General features: G+C 47.7%; 1 protein-coding gene across 1 annotated transcript; it reads left to right on the top strand.

Moving 5' to 3' along the window:
* Positions 1–344: 344 nt before the first annotated feature.
* LOC122944365 (RING finger protein 112-like) lies at positions 345–12,683 on the top strand. Its single transcript, XM_044302544.1, has 13 exons — positions 345–560; positions 1,529–1,817; positions 1,898–2,110; positions 5,488–5,625; positions 5,811–5,915; positions 6,021–6,071; positions 6,911–6,955; positions 7,118–7,204; positions 7,837–7,960; positions 8,342–8,472; positions 8,738–8,791; positions 11,441–11,515; positions 11,736–12,683. The coding sequence occupies exons 1-13, from the start codon at positions 424–426 to the stop codon at positions 12,132–12,134; spliced, it is 1,848 nt and encodes a 615-aa protein (XP_044158479.1). The 5' UTR covers positions 345–423; the 3' UTR covers positions 12,135–12,683.
* The last annotated feature ends 5,827 nt before the right edge of the window (positions 12,684–18,510 follow it).

Genomic DNA, 18,510 nt, shown 5'->3' with positions numbered 1-18,510 from the left:
CCAGAAAAATAGCCTCACTGTCCTCCTTCTCCTTTGTACAATGATAGATGGAATCTGATTGGGCTATAGGACAATAAGGTCAGCTTTCCTTTCCACCAGTTTTGATAAATCTCCCCAAAAGTCCATGACGCGGTTGCAGAACTTATTGCGATGATTCTGCTCGATTCCCAGAAGTTTGGACACTGGCCCTTTAGATTCATGAGATGTTTCCTTGCACACTGTGCAGCATCCGGGCAGAGAACGGATCCCACCTTGTAGAATTGACCATATTAACCTCAAGTGATCATATTCCAGAATTGAAAGAGTTAAAAGACAAGCTCGGCCCTGCTGCATCAGAGGGAGGCGGGGTGTAGAGCAGGAATAGGAAGAGCAGCTGCTCACACACAGCTGACTGGAGGGGCTGTGCAGAGGCCGATAGCAAACATGGAGGTAGAAAGGCCGGAACCTCACGCCTCCCTGAGGGCAGCACAACCACAGCCTGAGCCCCAGAGGAAAAGAGGAAAACGAAGGCCGAAGAGGGAGCGAGTGTCCAGAGCCAGTGAGATGGGCCAGCCTGTCAGGTGAGAGGCCTGTGCCACCTACAGCAAAGGGTACACCCCGTCCAATAATCCGGCACCGCGGCTGGAAAAGACTATATATCAGAGTGCAGCCTCCTTCCCTGCTGGCATAGCCACACTATCCCTTTCCACTGCCAGAAAGGCCTTCGTCAGGATTCCTGGTGGGAGATTTATCAAAATGATTCCACCAGCAACATAGCTGCATTATTCCATTCCACTGCCAGTATAATCACACTGCTCCCTGCGATCATGACGCACTGTCCCTTCCCTCCAAAAGCAACATAACCACACTGTTCTCCTCCCCCAGCAGCATAGCCGCACTGTCCTCCTCCCCCAGCAGCATAGCCGCACTGTCCTCCTCCCCCAGCAGCATAGCCGCACTGTCCTCCTCCCCCAGCAGCATAGCCGCACTGTCCTCCTCCCCCAGCAGCATAGCCGCACTGTCCTCCTCCCCCAGCAGCATAGCCGCACTGTCCTCCTCCCCCAGCAGCATAGCCGCACTGTCCTTTTCCACCAGCAACATAGCCGCACTGTCCTCCTCCCCCAGCAGCATAGCCGCACTGTCCTCCTCCCCCAGCAGCATAGCCGCACTGTCCTTTTCCACCAGCAACATAGCCCTACCAGTAACATAGACATATTGTCTTCCTCCACCAAAAACATAGCCTCACTGTCCTCCTTCCCTGTTGGCATAGCCTCACTATCCTATTCCACTGCCAGCATAGCCACACTATCCCACTCCTCCACCAGCAACATAGCCCTACCAGTAACATAGACATATTGTCTTCCTCCACCAGAAACATAGCCTCACTGTCCTCCTTCCCTGCTTGCATAGCCACACTATCCTATTCCACTGCCAGCATAGCCACACTGTTCTTCTCCACGCCATCATGATGCACTGTCCCACTCTGTGCTCCACAGAATTAGCCAATTGCAGCTACAGATTCCATCTCTTTTCCTCTGTCTTTCTTCAGTAATGACTCTCCCCTGCCTCCGGATGGCGCCATTGGCTTCCAGACCCTGGTGGAGGACATCACCTGCTCTGTGTGCCTCGATGACCTACAGAACCCGGTGTCTATCGTCTGTGGTCATACCTTCTGTAGAAACTGCATAACCAGACACTGGAGCGCCCCACAATCGGGGGGTTACCTGTGCCCCGAGTGCAGGACACCGTGCCCCCCACATCAGATTGTCCCCGACTATCGCCTGATGAACCTCATTGACAAGATCAGAAAAGGAATCCAGGAGAAAACCAGTGTGACGGTAACGAAGCAGCATAAAAAAACATGAAAATATAATCAAAAGTGAGAAACTGGCGTCACTCGCATCTATTGTTCCCACAGGAACGTCCACGAGCCACAGAGCAGGGTTATCCTGTGCAGCTGGTGTGGACGGACGGGAACGGCTGCTTACACTTGGACGAGTCAGTGGTCTACAACTGCTTCATGGACAGCCGTCTAAGCAATTACCCTGTCTACATGCTCTGCGTCATCGGAGAAAAACGGCGCGGGAAGTCGTTCCTGATGAATTACATCATGAGAGCCTTGAAGAGTCAGGTGAGGGGAGCTCAAGGGGGGCACAAACTTATTGCGTCCTTATATAAGAAACTTTTATATCAATCTGTCAGGATAGTAGATGTCATTTGTAGTGATCTCTGGTGGCCATTAATATTACTGGATGCCTAATGGACGGCATGTGACGCTTAAAGGGGTTCTCTGAGAATTCATAAAATTTCTGGAAATACTTAAATATTACTTTACTATAAATATGTTCCTAAATACCTTTTATTAGTAATAATGAATTGTTTTGTCTGGGGAGCGATCATCAGAGGCAATAAAATGGCCGCCGTCCTATTAGTACACACAAAACTTGTCCTCATCACACAGCAGGACGGGTTACTTCAGAGCACTGAGCTAAAGAGCTGCCTCATCCTCCTCTCTGCTCTGTTTGTCAGGGATTATGATCCTGAATGCAGCTGGTTAGTGTTGAGCGAGCATGCTCGGCAGAATATCAGTTCGGCTCGAGCATCGCTATGCTCGGCACATGGCGGTAATCCCGCACGTTTCGTGGCTGCTAAGCAGCTAATAAACGTGCAGGTAAGTATTGCCCTCACTGTAATGCTAGTAGCCATGTTAGCTACTGGCATTACAGTGATTGGCTGGCCGGAATGCGTCATCGGGTGCTATATGACGCATGTTCGGCTGATTCTAAGGCTATATGCACACGACCGTGCCGATTTTTGTGGTCCGCAAACCGTGGATCCGCCAAAAACGAAAGCCGCCCGTGTGCCTTCTGCAATTTGCGGAACGGAATGGGCGACCCATTGTAGAAATGCCTATTCCTGTCTGCAAAATGGACAAGAATAGGACATGTTATATTTTTTTTGCGGGGCCACGGAACGGAGCAATGGATGCGGCTCGGATGTGGATCAGAACTACGGTCATGTGCATGAGGCCTAAGTCAGGGAGAGCTGAGCATAGGAAGGGACAGACAGTGTAGGGAGTGTTACTGGAAGATTTTTATACAAAAAACTTTTCAGAGACCATAGAGTCCTTTTAAGGACTATTGTGTGTGACAGTAGCTATATATATTTTTTTAGCGCATCCTGCGCTAAATACTGTGTAATTGGCCGCTGCGGACAGTTAAATTATCTGCGCCACATCTCCTGTTTAAAGTGTGCATTCCTAAAATATCAGGGACATCCAGTGTCCTTTTTCCGTAGACAGTGTCCGCTACGGACAGTGACATTACCTGCGCTACATCTCCTGTGTAACGTGTGCGCATCCTAAATATCAGTGACATCCAGTGTCCTTTTTCCGTAGACGGTGTCTGTTGCGGACAGTTACATTACCTGCGCTACATCTCCTGTGTAACGTGTGCACATCCCAAATATCAATGACATTCATTCAGTTTAATTATTTATTAGGCGGTGGTGGCAGCGACATTGCAAGCGCTTTTGGCCAGGGACGCTACATTTCCCGGATGGAACACTGGGTGAACATTGTGGAGGCCAGGAGCAAGTCGTACCCTGGGATGGCAGAGGTGCTACCGACGCCAAGGATTGCGAGCCCTACTTCCATCGGGGTTTCCGCCGCCACCTACATTAGTGCCTCCCCCCCTTCTCCTCCTCCACCTCCTTCTCCTCCTCCTCCACCTCTGAATTATCATCTTGCAGCAGCAGTCAGCCATTGGTCAGTAGCTGGAAGCAGTGTAGCACTGCAGTGGGGAAGCGGCAACAGGCCGTGATGAAGCTTATTTGCTTAGGTGACAAACATGACACCACCGCAGAGCTGTACCTCTCACCCACAAATTTTCTTACATTGTCAGCTCGGCAGCAGGCACTCGTCCACACAATTTTTACAATGGTCAGCTCGGTAGCAATCCCTCGTCCACACAATGTTTTAATTGGTCTGCTTGGCAGCAGGTCCTCACCTACAATCTTTTACAGGGTCAGCTCAGCTCCTGATGATGACAGCGAAGTCTCGCCTGTTGGGACTCTGGCACACATGTCTGACTTCATGTTAGGCTGCCTTTCCTGTGACCCCCGAGGTATACGCATTTTAGACAACACGGATTACTGGTTGTTCACCCTTCTTGACCCCCGCTACAAAGAGAAATGATCATCTCCAATTCCTCTGGTGGAGAGGACAAGCAAAACGGTGCAATACCAGAAGGTCCTTGTGGAAAAATTGCTCCACATTTTTTAGGGCTGACATCCAAATGGATCGTGGATGTCACGGGGACGTGCAATCGCCCAGAGGTTATCTAGCGTCAACAAAGCGGCAGCAGGCCCTCGCCCGTAAGAGTCTTGTCAACACAATTCTCACCGCCGGGGGTCACGTAACTAGTTAGTACAGAGGAGTCTTGTTGGTTATCGGAATTAACCATACAAATCGCTCCACCAACTCACGACGGCCATGCACCACCATCCACAGAATCGAGCAAGAGCTATCAATCTGTCAATCCTTTCCGTGTCTGGGCCGGGTGAGGTTTGCCGTGTTGAGTCAAATTAAGCCGCAGGCTCCACTCCTGGTGGTGCCCTTCCGTCAATTAGTTTAGTTTTCGCTTTGCAACCATACTCCCCCCGGAACCCAAAGACTTTGGTTTCCCGGAAGCTGCTTGGTGGATCATGGGAATAACTCTGCCGGATCACCTGTGGGATTGTCTTTAAACCTCTGACTTTCATTGTTGATTAATGAAAACATTCTTGACAAATGTTTTCACTGTGGTTCGTCTTGCGCCGGTCCTCTAGCGGGGCAATACGGATGCCACCGGCTGTCCCTCTTAATCATGGCCCCAGTTCCAAAAATCTACAATTTTTGGCTGCACTTTATATGCAAGTAAATATACAGGAAAGAATGTTTCCTAACAATTTTTCTTTCTTCGGTTTGGTGCGTATTATTGTCAGTCTGTAAAAGTGGCGTACTACTTGGACAACATTGCCCCCAGCAGTGACCTGGGAGTCCAAGATGCATCTAATGAAAGGTATTTGGGAATATGTTTATAATATAGCAGTATTTAAGTATTATCAGTAATTTTATTTTAGGAATTTCCAGAAAATCCATTTAATTTCCCCTGTGATCTCCAACAACACCAGATTATAACAGAGATGCAAAGCCATAAACATCTGGATTTTATGCAGAAAGGGCCCCAAAACTCCCTCTTATGTCCATCAACTTCCATATTGTATACTAGTTCCTACATTTATTGGGCACATTTGGCAATGGCCCACTAATTTTGAAAGCGGGGGCATTCAGGGCTTCCTGGGGACAGAAAATGAATTTGAGGCTTGCCTGGTCTCATGCAGTGACTGGTAGGTTTGGGGTGGCCCACAGGCAAAATCAGGCCCCTAATTTGCCTTTGGATTGTATTCACCTGGATTCTTTGCTATATCATCTTGTTTCAACCTGACGGATTGAATAACTTCTTGTAGGAGAAAGGCAAGGAGTTCAGTCTGGGAGCAGATGATGAGCCTCTCCAAGGCTTTGAATGGAGAAGTGGCATAGACAGCACTACAAAGGGCATTTGGATCTGGAACAGACCCTTCATCTTGGGCGAAACAGGAGAGAAGGTGAGATCCACCAGCTAAATTTCGGTTATGGGCTCTCTCATTCTTAGGTTGTAAAAATATTGACCATTACCAGAAGGCTGGAAAGCCAAGTGCTCCATTTCATGGTCCATCTCACCTGTGAACCTCAATTCATATGACTTTATTATAGTTCCATTCCTCATTGACCCCAGTTTTCCTCTTCTCAGGTTGCGGTCTACATTTTGGACACAGAGGGGTCACTGGACATTGATGGCGACCGGGAAAGCTGCATTAAGTTGTCTGCATTGTCCATGCTCCTCAGCTCTCACCTGGTGAGAAATCTCCCAGCTCTTCCTTATGCCATACACAATATGAAGGATTGTTGATCTTATGGTGTAAGAATCAGAGAAGAATTCACAATCTGTTGTATTTTCCAGGTTTTCAATGTAGCTGGAAGCTTGAAGGTGACAGAATTGGACTACATGGAGGTGAGTGTTGTTTGGACATATGGCTGGACCTTCTAAGGTTTCTGATGAATTTTATGGAATAGACCTTTTTATACAATGCATTTCTGCATGACTCATTGATCGGAGTATGTCGGCTCTCAGATGACTCCTAAAGGGGTGTAGGACTGAGCAAGTAACTGGTTTATCTGCATATCCAAAGATAAGACTGACCTACTTCCTTGACTACAGGTAGATTGGAACGAATGGATGTAATGCTCAGGAGAATGAGTGCTGGACCTCATACAAGTAGAACTGTGGAAGCTTTGTCAGGGGTTCAGATATAAACTGGAAATTTGATAGAGATTTATAGTTCTTGAATTTGTATGGAGGATGTGGCCGGTTCTTGGGGCTTCGTGTAAGGCAGGCTACATAGGTATGATGACTTCTCCGGCTAGACTTTTATCTTTTGATGATCTTTGCAGCAGCATGGAGCATTTAGAGATAGACCACTAAATCTTAATGACGTTTGGAGGTCCGCCTTGATCTTCTTGGCTGATGTATGAGTCCTGTTGAGATCCTAGCATTTTACTCATTTTACGAGGGGGCAACACAATTCATCATGTCTGGTTGCAGTGCAGAGAAATTATGCAGTACAAGGAGATGCAACCAGGAAATGGCCATTGCTTGATATGACTGGACTGCTTGGAGAAGGGTATGACATGTTCCGCTTTAACTTTCCACCAACAGGTTAAGTGCCCTCCAGAAAATTACTTTCATGTGTCCATCTGATGTATGATTGTGAGATCCATTGGATGTGAGTGTGTCCTGTGTACAGCGCCGCCAAGTGTTGATAATAACTGACATAACTCATATCCTTCCAGATGTATCTCCACATGGGAGAAGAGTTTGGCTCTCAGCAATTACAGGTAGGTGATCCTGTAGGTGACCTTGTCTTGTCTGCACCAGTAAACAGCTGGTGATCTCAGGAGCTTGAGCTGGACCTCTGGTTGGGGGCGTTTATACAAGGTTTGTGTCATTCTATTTTCTATAGCTGATGCTCAATGTCGCCCCTTCTCTTGCTGTTTCAGTTCTTGGACATTTTAATCAGAGACTGGCATGACTCCATCAATTGTGGCCGAGATGCTGCTCGGTTTTACATCAGTCGGGAAATTGAGGTATGAAAATTCATGAAAGCCCTCCTGACCATCTCAGTCTACATGGTCAGAGTTCTACCAGTGTCACATCAGATTTTACAGGATGTTTATAAGTTGTGGAGACCATAACGGCAGCTCATGCTGTGTGGTCCATGAGAAGAGAAAGCTGCCTTAGCTGACTGTAAAGCCAGCCATCAGTGGCAGACTGGCCATAGACTCTACTGGGAAACTTCTCGGTGGGCGAATGGCCAGTGGGCCATCTGAACCCTCCATACGGCTGGCCAGTGGCAGTTTTTGAGGATGTATTTTGTGCTTAACTGTGGTATGAGTCCACTTTAAGTTTCTTTCCATGGGCCACTTTAAGTTGCCAGTCCGTCCCTGCTAGCCATTCACTTCCTTCCACTAGATGTCTCTGCCCCCCTCCACTAAGCCCTGTGTCTCCCCACCAGACCCCCTATGTGTCCCCGCTGGACCTTGGCTACAAGGATCGAGCATTCTGAAATCCAACTCCTTGATAATTCTTTTCCTTGGAGAAGATTCAGCACATCTCCATACACCCTTGGTGGTTGGCAGGTCATCAGGTTCATCCACTGTTCATCTAATGTCTATGGCCGTATTAAACGTTGTCTCCATTTTTTTTATATCCATGTTAGAAGCTCCAGAAGGGCAGTAGTTACCCCAAAGTTTTATGGGGTCTGAAGAGCAGTCACACTCGCTGCTTCCTCCTCCCACACCCGGGCAAAGGCATCACAGGAGAGAGCCAAGGACGACTCCAAGGTGAGGTCCTCTGACACAGTGGGTAATGGGGAGAATATGGGATCTGGTCAGTTACTTGAGCCTGACATAATGGAATTAGATCGGGGGTGGAAGAATGCAAGTTTGGTGACTACGAGGAAAGATGTAGAATTTAGAACCATGATGCTCTTGCTCCTAGAAGATCATCCAAGGTTAGGTGACCTCCATTTAGGTTTGTGGGGGATGGTAGATGACCTTCGTTTGTTACATTACATGATGAGCGCCACATTTTTATCCCCCGAAGGAGCATTTATTATCTGATGTGACTTCTCTAGATGTCTTGGTCACGATATCTTGAAATGAGTTGAACCTCCATATATCACAGTAACATTCTCACTGATCACGTGTAATGTCTCCTGATAGATATGGATGAGGATTTCCAGGAGAATCTGAGCTTGTATGTGGCGGATGTGGTGCGAGGAGTGTGGCACCGGACTAAGACGGACATAACAGGACAAGTGCTGACCTGCGGCCATATTCCCTCCATGTTACAGGTGAGAGGGGAGTTTTCATTTTTCTTTTTTTTTTTTGTTTGTTTTTGGAGGGGTGGGGCTGTGACTACAGAGGTATCATGGAGGGGTGGGGCTGTGACTACAGAGATATCACGGAGGGGCGGGGCTGTGACTACAGAGGTATCACGGAGGGGCTGTGACTACAGAGGTATCACGGAGGGGCTGTGACTACAGAGGTATCACGGAGGGGAGGGGCTGTGACTACTAGTGCAGATTACAGTTGACACTGCACTGATCTCTCGTTTAGGTTTTCGTTGATGTTCTGGAGCAGCAGAAATATGGTTTCTCCACCCCGATGGAGGTGAGTGACGTCCTCCTATAAAACCTATGATAAGATGTGACTTCTACAAGGACCTGTCTACAGACTTCACACCAGGAGACCCCGACCACGTGCTCCTGTACGGTGAAATCCGGCGATTATTACTATATACAGAGCAGAACCAGCTCCACCTCACCCCAGTGTAGCCTGCAGAACCTGGAGCAAGAGAGGATGTGAGTGGGAGGAGCTATAGATGCAGAGGTGGGTGGAGCCATAGGAGGAGTTATAATCGGAGAAGGCAGGAGGAGCCAGAGAAGGAGGTTATCAGATGGGAAGATCTACAGTGGTTTGCGATGAGAAAAAGGACATTGGGGTAAGGGCCAATATGAGAAGGGAGGAGCTACATAAGAAGTGGGAGGGGCTTGTAGGCAGGTGGGGGCTTTCTGAATTCATTGTGCAGTAGTCAGTGATGGAGGCTCTGAAGATATCACCGACTGGTTACGATGTGTCAACAATAGACGATTTCTAAAGGTTCACAGCGCGGAGATCGCTCCCGGCCCTGGCTGCTCCGCTGTGCTCCGGGTATGTAGGTTTGACACCACTGCAGCCAATCGCTGCTCCCCTTGTGTCATGTGACCATTTGTAATTGGGTTGGTAGAGGAGACCAGGTCACCTCTTCGGCCAACGATTGGTTGCAGCAGCATCAAACCGGAAGTTTACCCGGAGCACAGCGGAGCAGCCGAGGCCAGGAGAGAAGGAGCTGGGAACCAGTGGTGCTGGGAAGCAGGTAAGTAGCCTTCCCTTGGCAGGTATGCGCAGGAGGAGGGGGGGGGGGTACTGTTGACCGCTGAGAAAAATGACTGACTGCAGTGGTCATGTACTGGGATAGCTGTCGACCTCTGAGGACAGTAACTGGCTGCAGTGGTCATGTACTGGGATAGCTGTAGACTGCTGAGGACAGTAACTGGCTGCAGTGGTCATGTACTGGGATAGCTGTAGACCGCTGAGGACAGTGACTGGCTGCAGTGGTCATGTACTGGGATAGCTGTAGACCTCTGAGGACAGTGACTGGCTGCAGTGGTCATGTACTGGGATAGCTGTAGACCGCTGAGGACAGTGACTGGCTGCATTGGTCATGTACTGGGATAGCTGTAGACTGCTGAGAACAGTGACTGGCTGTAGTGGTCATGTACTGGGATAGCTGTAGACTGCTGAGGACAGAGACTGGCTGCAGTGGTCATGTACTGGGATAGCTGTAGACCGCTGAGGACAGTGACTGGCTGCAGTGGTCATGTACTGGGATAGCTGTAGACCTCTGAGGACAGTGACTGGCTGCAGTGGTCATGTACTGGGATAGCTGTAGACCGCTGAGGACAGTGACTGGCTGCAGTGGTCATGTACTGGGATAGCTGTAGACTGCTGAGAACAGTGACTGGCTAAAGTGGTCATGTACTGGGATAGCTGTAGACCGCTGAGGACAGTGACTGGCTGTAGTGGTCATGTACTGGGATAGCTGTGGACCGCTGAGGACAGTGACTGGCTGCAGTGGTCATGTACTGGGATAGCTGTAGACCTCTGAGGACAGTGACTGGCTGCAGTGGTCATGTACTGGGATAGCTGTGGACCGCTGAGGACAGTGACTGGCTGTAGTGGTCATGTACTGGGATAGCTGTGGACCGCTGAGGACAGTGACTGGCTGCAGTGGTCATGTACTGGGATAGCTGTGGACCGCTGAGGACAGTGACTGGCTGTAGTGGTCATGTACTGGGATAGCTGTGGACCGCTGAGGACAGTGACTGGCTGCAGTGGTCTCATGCCGTATCCCGGTATATATCACCGCTGCTGTTTGTAAAGAATCAGGGACAGGAGGAGCGCGGCAGTGCTGGACTATGGGGGGAGTATATGACGGTTTAATATTTTAACCTATTCTCGGGCTTGTCTGAGATTTTAATTATCTTGGAAACCTCTTGCTGTCATCATAGTCCTGTAGTTCTGCCAATCACCAGTAGAGGGCAGTGTTACAGAACTCCTGGAGTGTATACAGTAACTAAAAACTGATACAATGAAGGATACAAATAAGTTTCAATCACAGGGTGAATACATTGTAACCGGCAGGATGTAGCAGCACTACAGGGCGGTAGACGCTCTTATCATTCTGCCTGATTCTGCTCGATATCACCAGTTACAACATATAATATGGCGGCTGAGGGGGTGAAACAAATCCACACCGCATGGTTCATTCCGTCACTCTATAGGCTACAGATGGAAGAGGAGGGAGGAGCCACAGAAGGAAGACTAGGGAGGGGCTACAGATGGAAGAGGAGGGAGGAGCCACAGAAGGAAGACTAGGGAGGGGCTACAGATGGAAGAGGAGGGAGGAGCCACAGAAGGAAGACTAGGGAGGGGCTACAGATGGAAGAGGAGGGAGGAGCCACAGAAGGAAGACTAGGGAGGGGCTACAGATGAAAAGGTGGGAGGGGCCACAGATGAAGGAGGTAGGAGGAGGAAGGGAGAGAACAGAGACTGAGGAGATGGGGAGCAGATCGGAGGAGTTGGGAGCCAGTAAACTCCTGGTCCTTCACTGCTTGAGGCTGGTGATGTGCAGACGTTATAGTATAGACCACTGTCTATGGCCACTAAGGTCCATCCATGTAACACCGTCATCCTCATTGCATCTTCTTCACTCCACAGATGTTTTATGCCATCAAAAACCAAAAGATCCTTGAAGGCACCAAGGAGGAGCTGCAGGAGTTCCTGCAGAAGCAGGTAAGTCACCTGGAAAGGTCTTCTGTTCTGTCCATACATTTAAACCTTCCATTGTGCGTAAAACGATAAATCCCATCTTCCGGGAACCTGAAAGACATCAGAATGATGTCCTGTGACCTGTCATTCATGTAGACCCCAGATGAGCTGGAGATGTGAATGTGGAGGGCTGACCTCGATGGCCGGATGCTTTTCATTGTGTCCTTTTCTCTCCCCCCTGTAGCCGAACCACCTTCTCCCATCCACAATGAGGACCCTGGTCTCAGAGAAGGCAGCAGAACTCAACGCAAAGTTCAAAGACTCCATCCAAGGTCCCAACATGTCCCACCACACTGAGCTGCAGAAAGAACTGGAGTCTCATCTCCAAGAGGAGCAGGCAAAGTTTTGCTCCAGTTACACCACGCGCTTCACATGCAGTGCTGTTACACTGGGAGTCACCGCAGGTCTGGGCTTATATGGGGTGGTCGGCGCCGCTGCAGCCAGGGGGACTGTCGTCTTTGCAGCGCAGCCGGCAGTGGCAGCTGTAGCAGAGAAGACAGTGGCGATGGAAGTAGTAACGGGCACGGTGGCACTGCTGAAAACAGGGTTGTCTGCAGTTGTGGGGCGATTTTTCCGGTTGTAGGGTCCCACCACCCTATCTTTGGGGCAGAACCTCAATATTCTTACTTGAACCTCACAGAACCCCGATACAACCAATCACTTCTGCTGGATGCGCTGCCATAATGCAGATCTTGGCTTTAAAGCTGGTTCACACCATCTACTTCAGAGGAGAAAATCAGGGACCTCTGCATAATAAGGGGTTCACTGGGAGCGGAAGACTGCAGGGGGGTGCGGTGCCAGATTGGTCCTCTGCCAATAAATAAAGAAGGTATCGGGATCTTACCTGATGTATTCTACTCTATTTATACCCAGAGCTGTATTCATGATTCTGCTGGTTCCCACACTAAAAGCATACGGATTTCAACAGTTGATGTATATGGTTCATTTAACATAGTCATGAAGTACTGTGAATGCAGCTCTGGCTGTAACTGGAGTATAAGGTTTGATGCGTTCTTTAAGTTGCATTTACAATATTCTGCAATGTGGATTTTACGAGGAACTTTGGCTTCATTTGCTTCCAGTTAAATTCTGTGCTAATAAGTCTATAAAATACATAAAAATGCAAAGACGATAAATGTCTGATAATTACTCTTCCTGGACACTTATCCTGTACTGCTCCTGAGTTACCTCCTGTATTATACCCCAGAGCTGCACTCACTATTCTGATGGTGCAGTCTCTGTGTACATACATTACTTATCCTGTACTGATCCTGAGTTACATCCTGTATTATACCCCAGAGCTGCACTCACTATTCTGCTGGTGGAGTCACTGTGTACATACATTACTGATCCTGAGTTACATCCTGTATTATACTCCAGAGCTGCACTCACTATTCTGCTGGTGCAGTCACTGTGTACATACATTACTTATCCTGTACTGATCCTGAGTTACATCCTGTATTATACTCCAGAGCTGCACTCACTATTCTGCTGGTGCAGTCACTGTGTACAGACATTACTTATCCTGTACTGATCCTGAGTTACATCCTGTATTATACTCCAGAGCTGCACTCACTATTCTGCTGGTGCAGTCACTGTGTACAGACATTACTTATCCTGTACTGATCCTGAGTTACATCCTGTATTATACTCCAGAGCTGCACTCACTATTCTGCTGGTGCAGTCACTGTGTACATACATTACTTATCCTGTACTGATCCTGAGTTACATCCTGTATTATACTCCAGAGCTGCACTCACTATTCTGCTGGTGCAGTCACTGTGTACATACATTACTTATCCAGAGAGCGAATCTTCACCAGGTCTCCAAGAATGTTCCTAACCACCCCATCCATGGGGAGGATTTTGCGCTGCGTCGAGACTAAACATGGTGCCTGCTACGTGTAGTACCTGACCACTGAGCTGACTATGAATAAAGTGCAGCGGTCCCTACCACCCAGGTGTCTGAATGCTCCATAGGCCCATCTGCATAGGAAAGAGTGACCGGCCTAGGCCAGCCGATGGAGGTCCCCATCCTGGTGTAAACCTTTATGTTAAAGGGACATTGAAGCAGGAAGTGGTCCATGCTCTCCAGCACACCACCGCACTCCTCCCGGGGACACCCACCTGTCCTCAGAGCTCCTACACTTCAGATTGTCCCTCAATCACAGTTTCCCATGGAAGCAGCGCCAGGTCAAGTCAAAAAACTTCAAAGGGAGCCCTTAGCTGACTTGATTAGACAAGATAAAGAAATTGTGGATTTCAGGTTTGGGGCCCATGAGGAAAACATTTCCCTATATGCAGACGACATCATGCTGTTTGTGGGATCGTATGGTTCACTTGGGAGGATTTTTCAAGTATTTAAAGACTATAGCAACTATGCGGGACTGAATATAAATTGGTTGAAATCAGCTTGTACCCCGATTGATCCTTTAAATGTTTTTTTACCGGGTCCACTCGAAATTAAAGAGAGGCAAGAACCGGTTAAGTATCTAGGCATTCAGATAACATCTATGTACAGTTGAATGTACTCCCAAAAATACACGAGAGGCGTAAAAGGATAGAGGTTTGGGGAAAAAAATGCCCATTTCGATGGCGGGACGTATTTCGCTTGTGAAAATGTGTATGTTGCCTTCCTTGAACTACATATTTTGGAATGCACCGATAATAATCCCTAAGAGAATTTTTTTAATAATATTCACCTTAATAACTGATCTGATATAGAGAGGGAAAAAAACGAGAATAAGAACACAGATATTGTAAATTCACGAGAAAGAGGGCGGATTATCAGTCCCCGATTTGGACCTTTACTTTATGGCTGGTCAGATTAAAAATATGATAACGTGGAGTAAATCACATGGCTGCAAGAGCATGATAGCGGGGCTTAATAAAAACTTGGAAAATTGTAGTATTTTTCAACTACTAGAAGCAGAGTTTTTTTCACAACAAGTTAACAAACCGCCCCTATCTGAGCTGTGGAGTAAATCCTGGAATCGGTAAAGGAATTGTGGTCCCAGAAGGGTCCACATTCAGACACGCTGCTAGGGCATAACATCCATCTAAGGGAATTTAAATTAATAGAAACAAAAAGTTTGGTGGAAATATGGAATTTTTAAACTGGGCCAAAAATGGAAGGAGGGAGATATAATTACCTATCAAGATCTTAAAAACGAATACTTATTTGGAAATAGAGATTTGAGCTTCTTTTATTATCAATTCAAGCAAGCGGTGCGAGCAGAGATAAGAAAGGGAACGCAAATTGTCCCCCTCCCATTACCCTTAGCCAATATCACTAAGCTAGCTGCAGGGAAGAAATTGGTTTCCAGGATATATGGACGCCTACTCCACCAGAAGACAAAAAAAGAGCCCTTATTACTTTAAATCATAGATGGCAAGAGGTACCTTACCTGCAACAGGAAGAATTTGGGGAAAAGGCTATACGGTCCAAAAATAGTGTGTCGGGTAATTTCTCTTATAGAATCATGCAATTTAACATATTATATCGCCTATACTACTCTCCCAAGATATTCATGAAATGTTAAAAAACTAAACAATTTAACTGTAAAAAATGTGGAGAAGAGAGAGTAGATGATGTCCATATACTTTGGACAGGTATAAAAACTCTGCAATTTTGGAGGGTGGTGAACGAAAACATAGAGAGGTACCATGCGTTTAAGGTCCCGACTTGATTTGAGTTTGTGTTCTGGGAGTGATGGATAAAGTAGACGTTGTTCAAGATCGAGAAGTAGCAGCCAAACTCTTATTCTTGGCAAGAAAAACCATTGTAGCAGACTGGGGAGCCGGGACAATACCAACAGTCAAGGAATGGGAGAATTTGACAAGACTCTCGCTCGTTAGAGAGGAATTTCACTTGGTATCAATTAAGAAAAAACATATATTTGCTAAAAAAAATGGCAGAAATGGTTGAGATAGCGGGCTTGGTTGGCGGTGGACTCGGGGGTGGGGGGGTCGGGGGGTGGCGGGTGCAGGAGATGGGGGTGGCGGGTGCAGGAGATGGGCCGTGGCGAGTGCAGGAGATGGGCCGTGGCGAGTGAGGCGGGGACACTTTTATATACATTTTTTTTTTTTTTTCTCCCTACCCCCTTCAGAATAAGACACAGCAACAGGGAAGGTACAAGGGGTTTTGCAGCTATATATTGCTGTTTACTATTATATGGTTAATGAATAAGAATAAGGGACAAAGATGTTATTCTCTAAAATACTTGTATTTATTAAAACTAATAAAGACTAAATTAAAAAATCACAGCCATACCAGAACTTGCTTTATAATCAATAGGGATGAACTCGTGCTCCATAAGTCTCAGTTCAGTCATTCCCCACTTTCTTATAGCTGTAGGAAGTAGAATAGTCTTAGGCTGGAGAAGTGGCGCTCTTCCTTCTATACAAATGGATAACAAGGGAAGTGGATACTAATGGCTGGTATGAAGGCTCTCGGCCTCGTCACATAAAAACAAGGACTTTCCAAAGTAAGTGGAACATCTGGCTTAACAACGCACCCTGCCGTAATCCAATTGACTCTCCTATTAGAAGATGAGAACTTATTATGTTGCTATTTTTTCTTTCTTTTTTGTTTATTCTTCGGAATCTGGTGCTCTGGTATACCCCCCCCCCCCCCCCCCCCCCATACCTACTTCCCTGTAACTTATGCCGATGTATGAGTTGTGTTCCTGATACTTTTGTGTCCTGATGTAAACCTGTATTAATGGTGCCTTATCTTTGGTTCCAAATAAGTGTATTGTATAAATTCCTTTTCTTTTTTGGCCTTAATCCAATGATTTAACCCAACCCCAGAGGTGCTGTATACTGAAAACGGTTTAGGACTTTGCAGCGCGCAGGTACTGACACATACTCAGACCTGGCTGATGGAGAACCACTTCAGGCAGTGGACACAGGGATTGGGTGTTACCACTTCTGAAGACCTGGAGGATTGTCATGGACCAGTTCCTCCACACCTGTCCTATGAAAGTGATACAGTTTATTCTGGACCAGGAGCCCAAAACGCTGGATAAAGCTGCCCAGATAGAGGATGTTTATGCTGGCAATCAAGTGCCAGAGGAATCCTGCTGTTCCAGGTTGGAAAGAGGGAACCCCCCCCCCCCCCCCACACTGATGATAGTCTGCAGAAGCTGTGGGAGATGGCTGGTCGGACCTCTGAGGACACAGAAATAATAACCTGGGACCATGTGAGACTGTATAGACAAAGTATTCCCACTGGTCCCCATCAGGATGTATTCAAAGACAGGCAACTCGTGGTACCTTGGCAGTTCCGAGAGCAACTCCAACGGGTGGACCATGAGATACCATTAGATGGTCACCTAGAGATAAGTAAAACGAAAAGTCGTCTAAAACACAGCGTTTACTGGCCCAGTTTGGGGAATGATGTGGCAGGGTACTGCCATTCCTATATTGTGTGCCAAAGGGCTGACAAGGTGGCAGATGCACTTCTCACCATTAGGGTTGAGCGAACCCAAACTTTAGGATTTTTGGACCCCGGACCCTGAACCTGAACATTTCAGTAAAAGTTCGGGTTCAGTGTTTGGCGATTTCTTAGCGCTTTTTGTAAGGCTGCAGAGCAGCCAATCAAAGTTGAATACTGCAGTTATATTCTGGTTTTAAAAAAACACCCATTTTATGTAACACACTACATTTAGGGCCTTTGCTGCATTTCTGACAGTCCAATACAACCAGTCAATCCTGCAGTTATATTACTGGTTGAAAAATTCAAATTTTTGAGACCGTGAAGTAATTGAATTAACTTCGCCTGTTACACTGTTGTGTGACTTCAATACATTTTTTCTCTTTATGACACCGTCACAGCCTTACTGTCAGTGACTTTATTGTTGACTATTGGCGGTTACATTGTCGCCTGACATAAACCATCTGTTAGTTTAGTGGGTGAACGCAAAGAATGAAGAGACCGTCAAATAAGGGACGTGGCCCAGGTCATGGTGGAGCTCCTGTTGCAGGGAGAGGACGTGGTCGATCTTTGCCAGCTACATGCACAAGTGAAACCCCTTCCTCAGGTGAGTACACTGATGCCCAACCACTTATCTTTCAAGTTGAGTACATGGGAGGAGCACGTCTCGGATGATGACGAAACAGAGGTGCCAACTGCTGGGGCCTTTGAAAGTGTTCAGACCGACAAGGAGTGCAGGGGTGGAGACTGGGGGGGAGATGATGTGGAGGACGATGAGGTCCTCGACCCCACATGGAATCAAGGTCATGCGAAAGACCGATGTAGTTTGGAGGAAGAGGCGGTGGTCGCACAGAGCCACCAGCACAGCAGAAGAGGGAGCAGGGTGCAAAAGCGGAGCGGCCATCCTCTAGACCGTACGCCTCCTACTGCCCACCGCAGCAAGGGACCGAGCACACCAAAGCCAGCTCCAAGGAGTTGGCAGTTCTTCAGACAATGTGCTGACGACAAGACACGAGTGGTTTGCACGCTGTGCCATCAGAGCCTGAAGCGAGGCATAAACGTTCTAAACCTGAGCACAACCTGCATGACCAGGCATCTAAGTGCAAAGCACGAGCTGCAGTGGAGTAAACACCTCAAAATGTAAGAAAGGTCTCTGGCTCCTCCTGCTTCCTCTTCTGCTGCAGTCTCGGCCTCTTCATCCACCTCTGGAGTGACAGTGGCACCTGCCACCCTGCAAACAGAGGATCTGCCAGCAATACCAACATCTGGGTCACCAAGCATCTCCACAATGTCCCAAGGAAGCGTTCAGCTCTCCATCTCCCAAACACTGGAACAGAAGAGGAAGTACCCCCCTACCCACCCGCGATCCCTGGCCCTGAATGCCAGCATTTCAAAATTACTGGCCTTTGAAATGCTGTCATTCAGTCTGGTTTTAAAGGTCTTAAGGCGGTGGCTGTCCCACAGTGCGTCGTGCCCAGCCGCCACTACTTTTCAAGGCGAGCCATCCCTTCCCTGCACAACCA

The sequence above is a fragment of the Bufo gargarizans genome, chromosome 8 (genome assembly GCF_014858855.1).
Source record: "Bufo gargarizans isolate SCDJY-AF-19 chromosome 8, ASM1485885v1, whole genome shotgun sequence".
NCBI lineage: Eukaryota > Metazoa > Chordata > Amphibia > Anura > Bufonidae > Bufo > Bufo gargarizans.
This window is presented reverse-complemented; position numbering and strand designations above follow the sequence as displayed.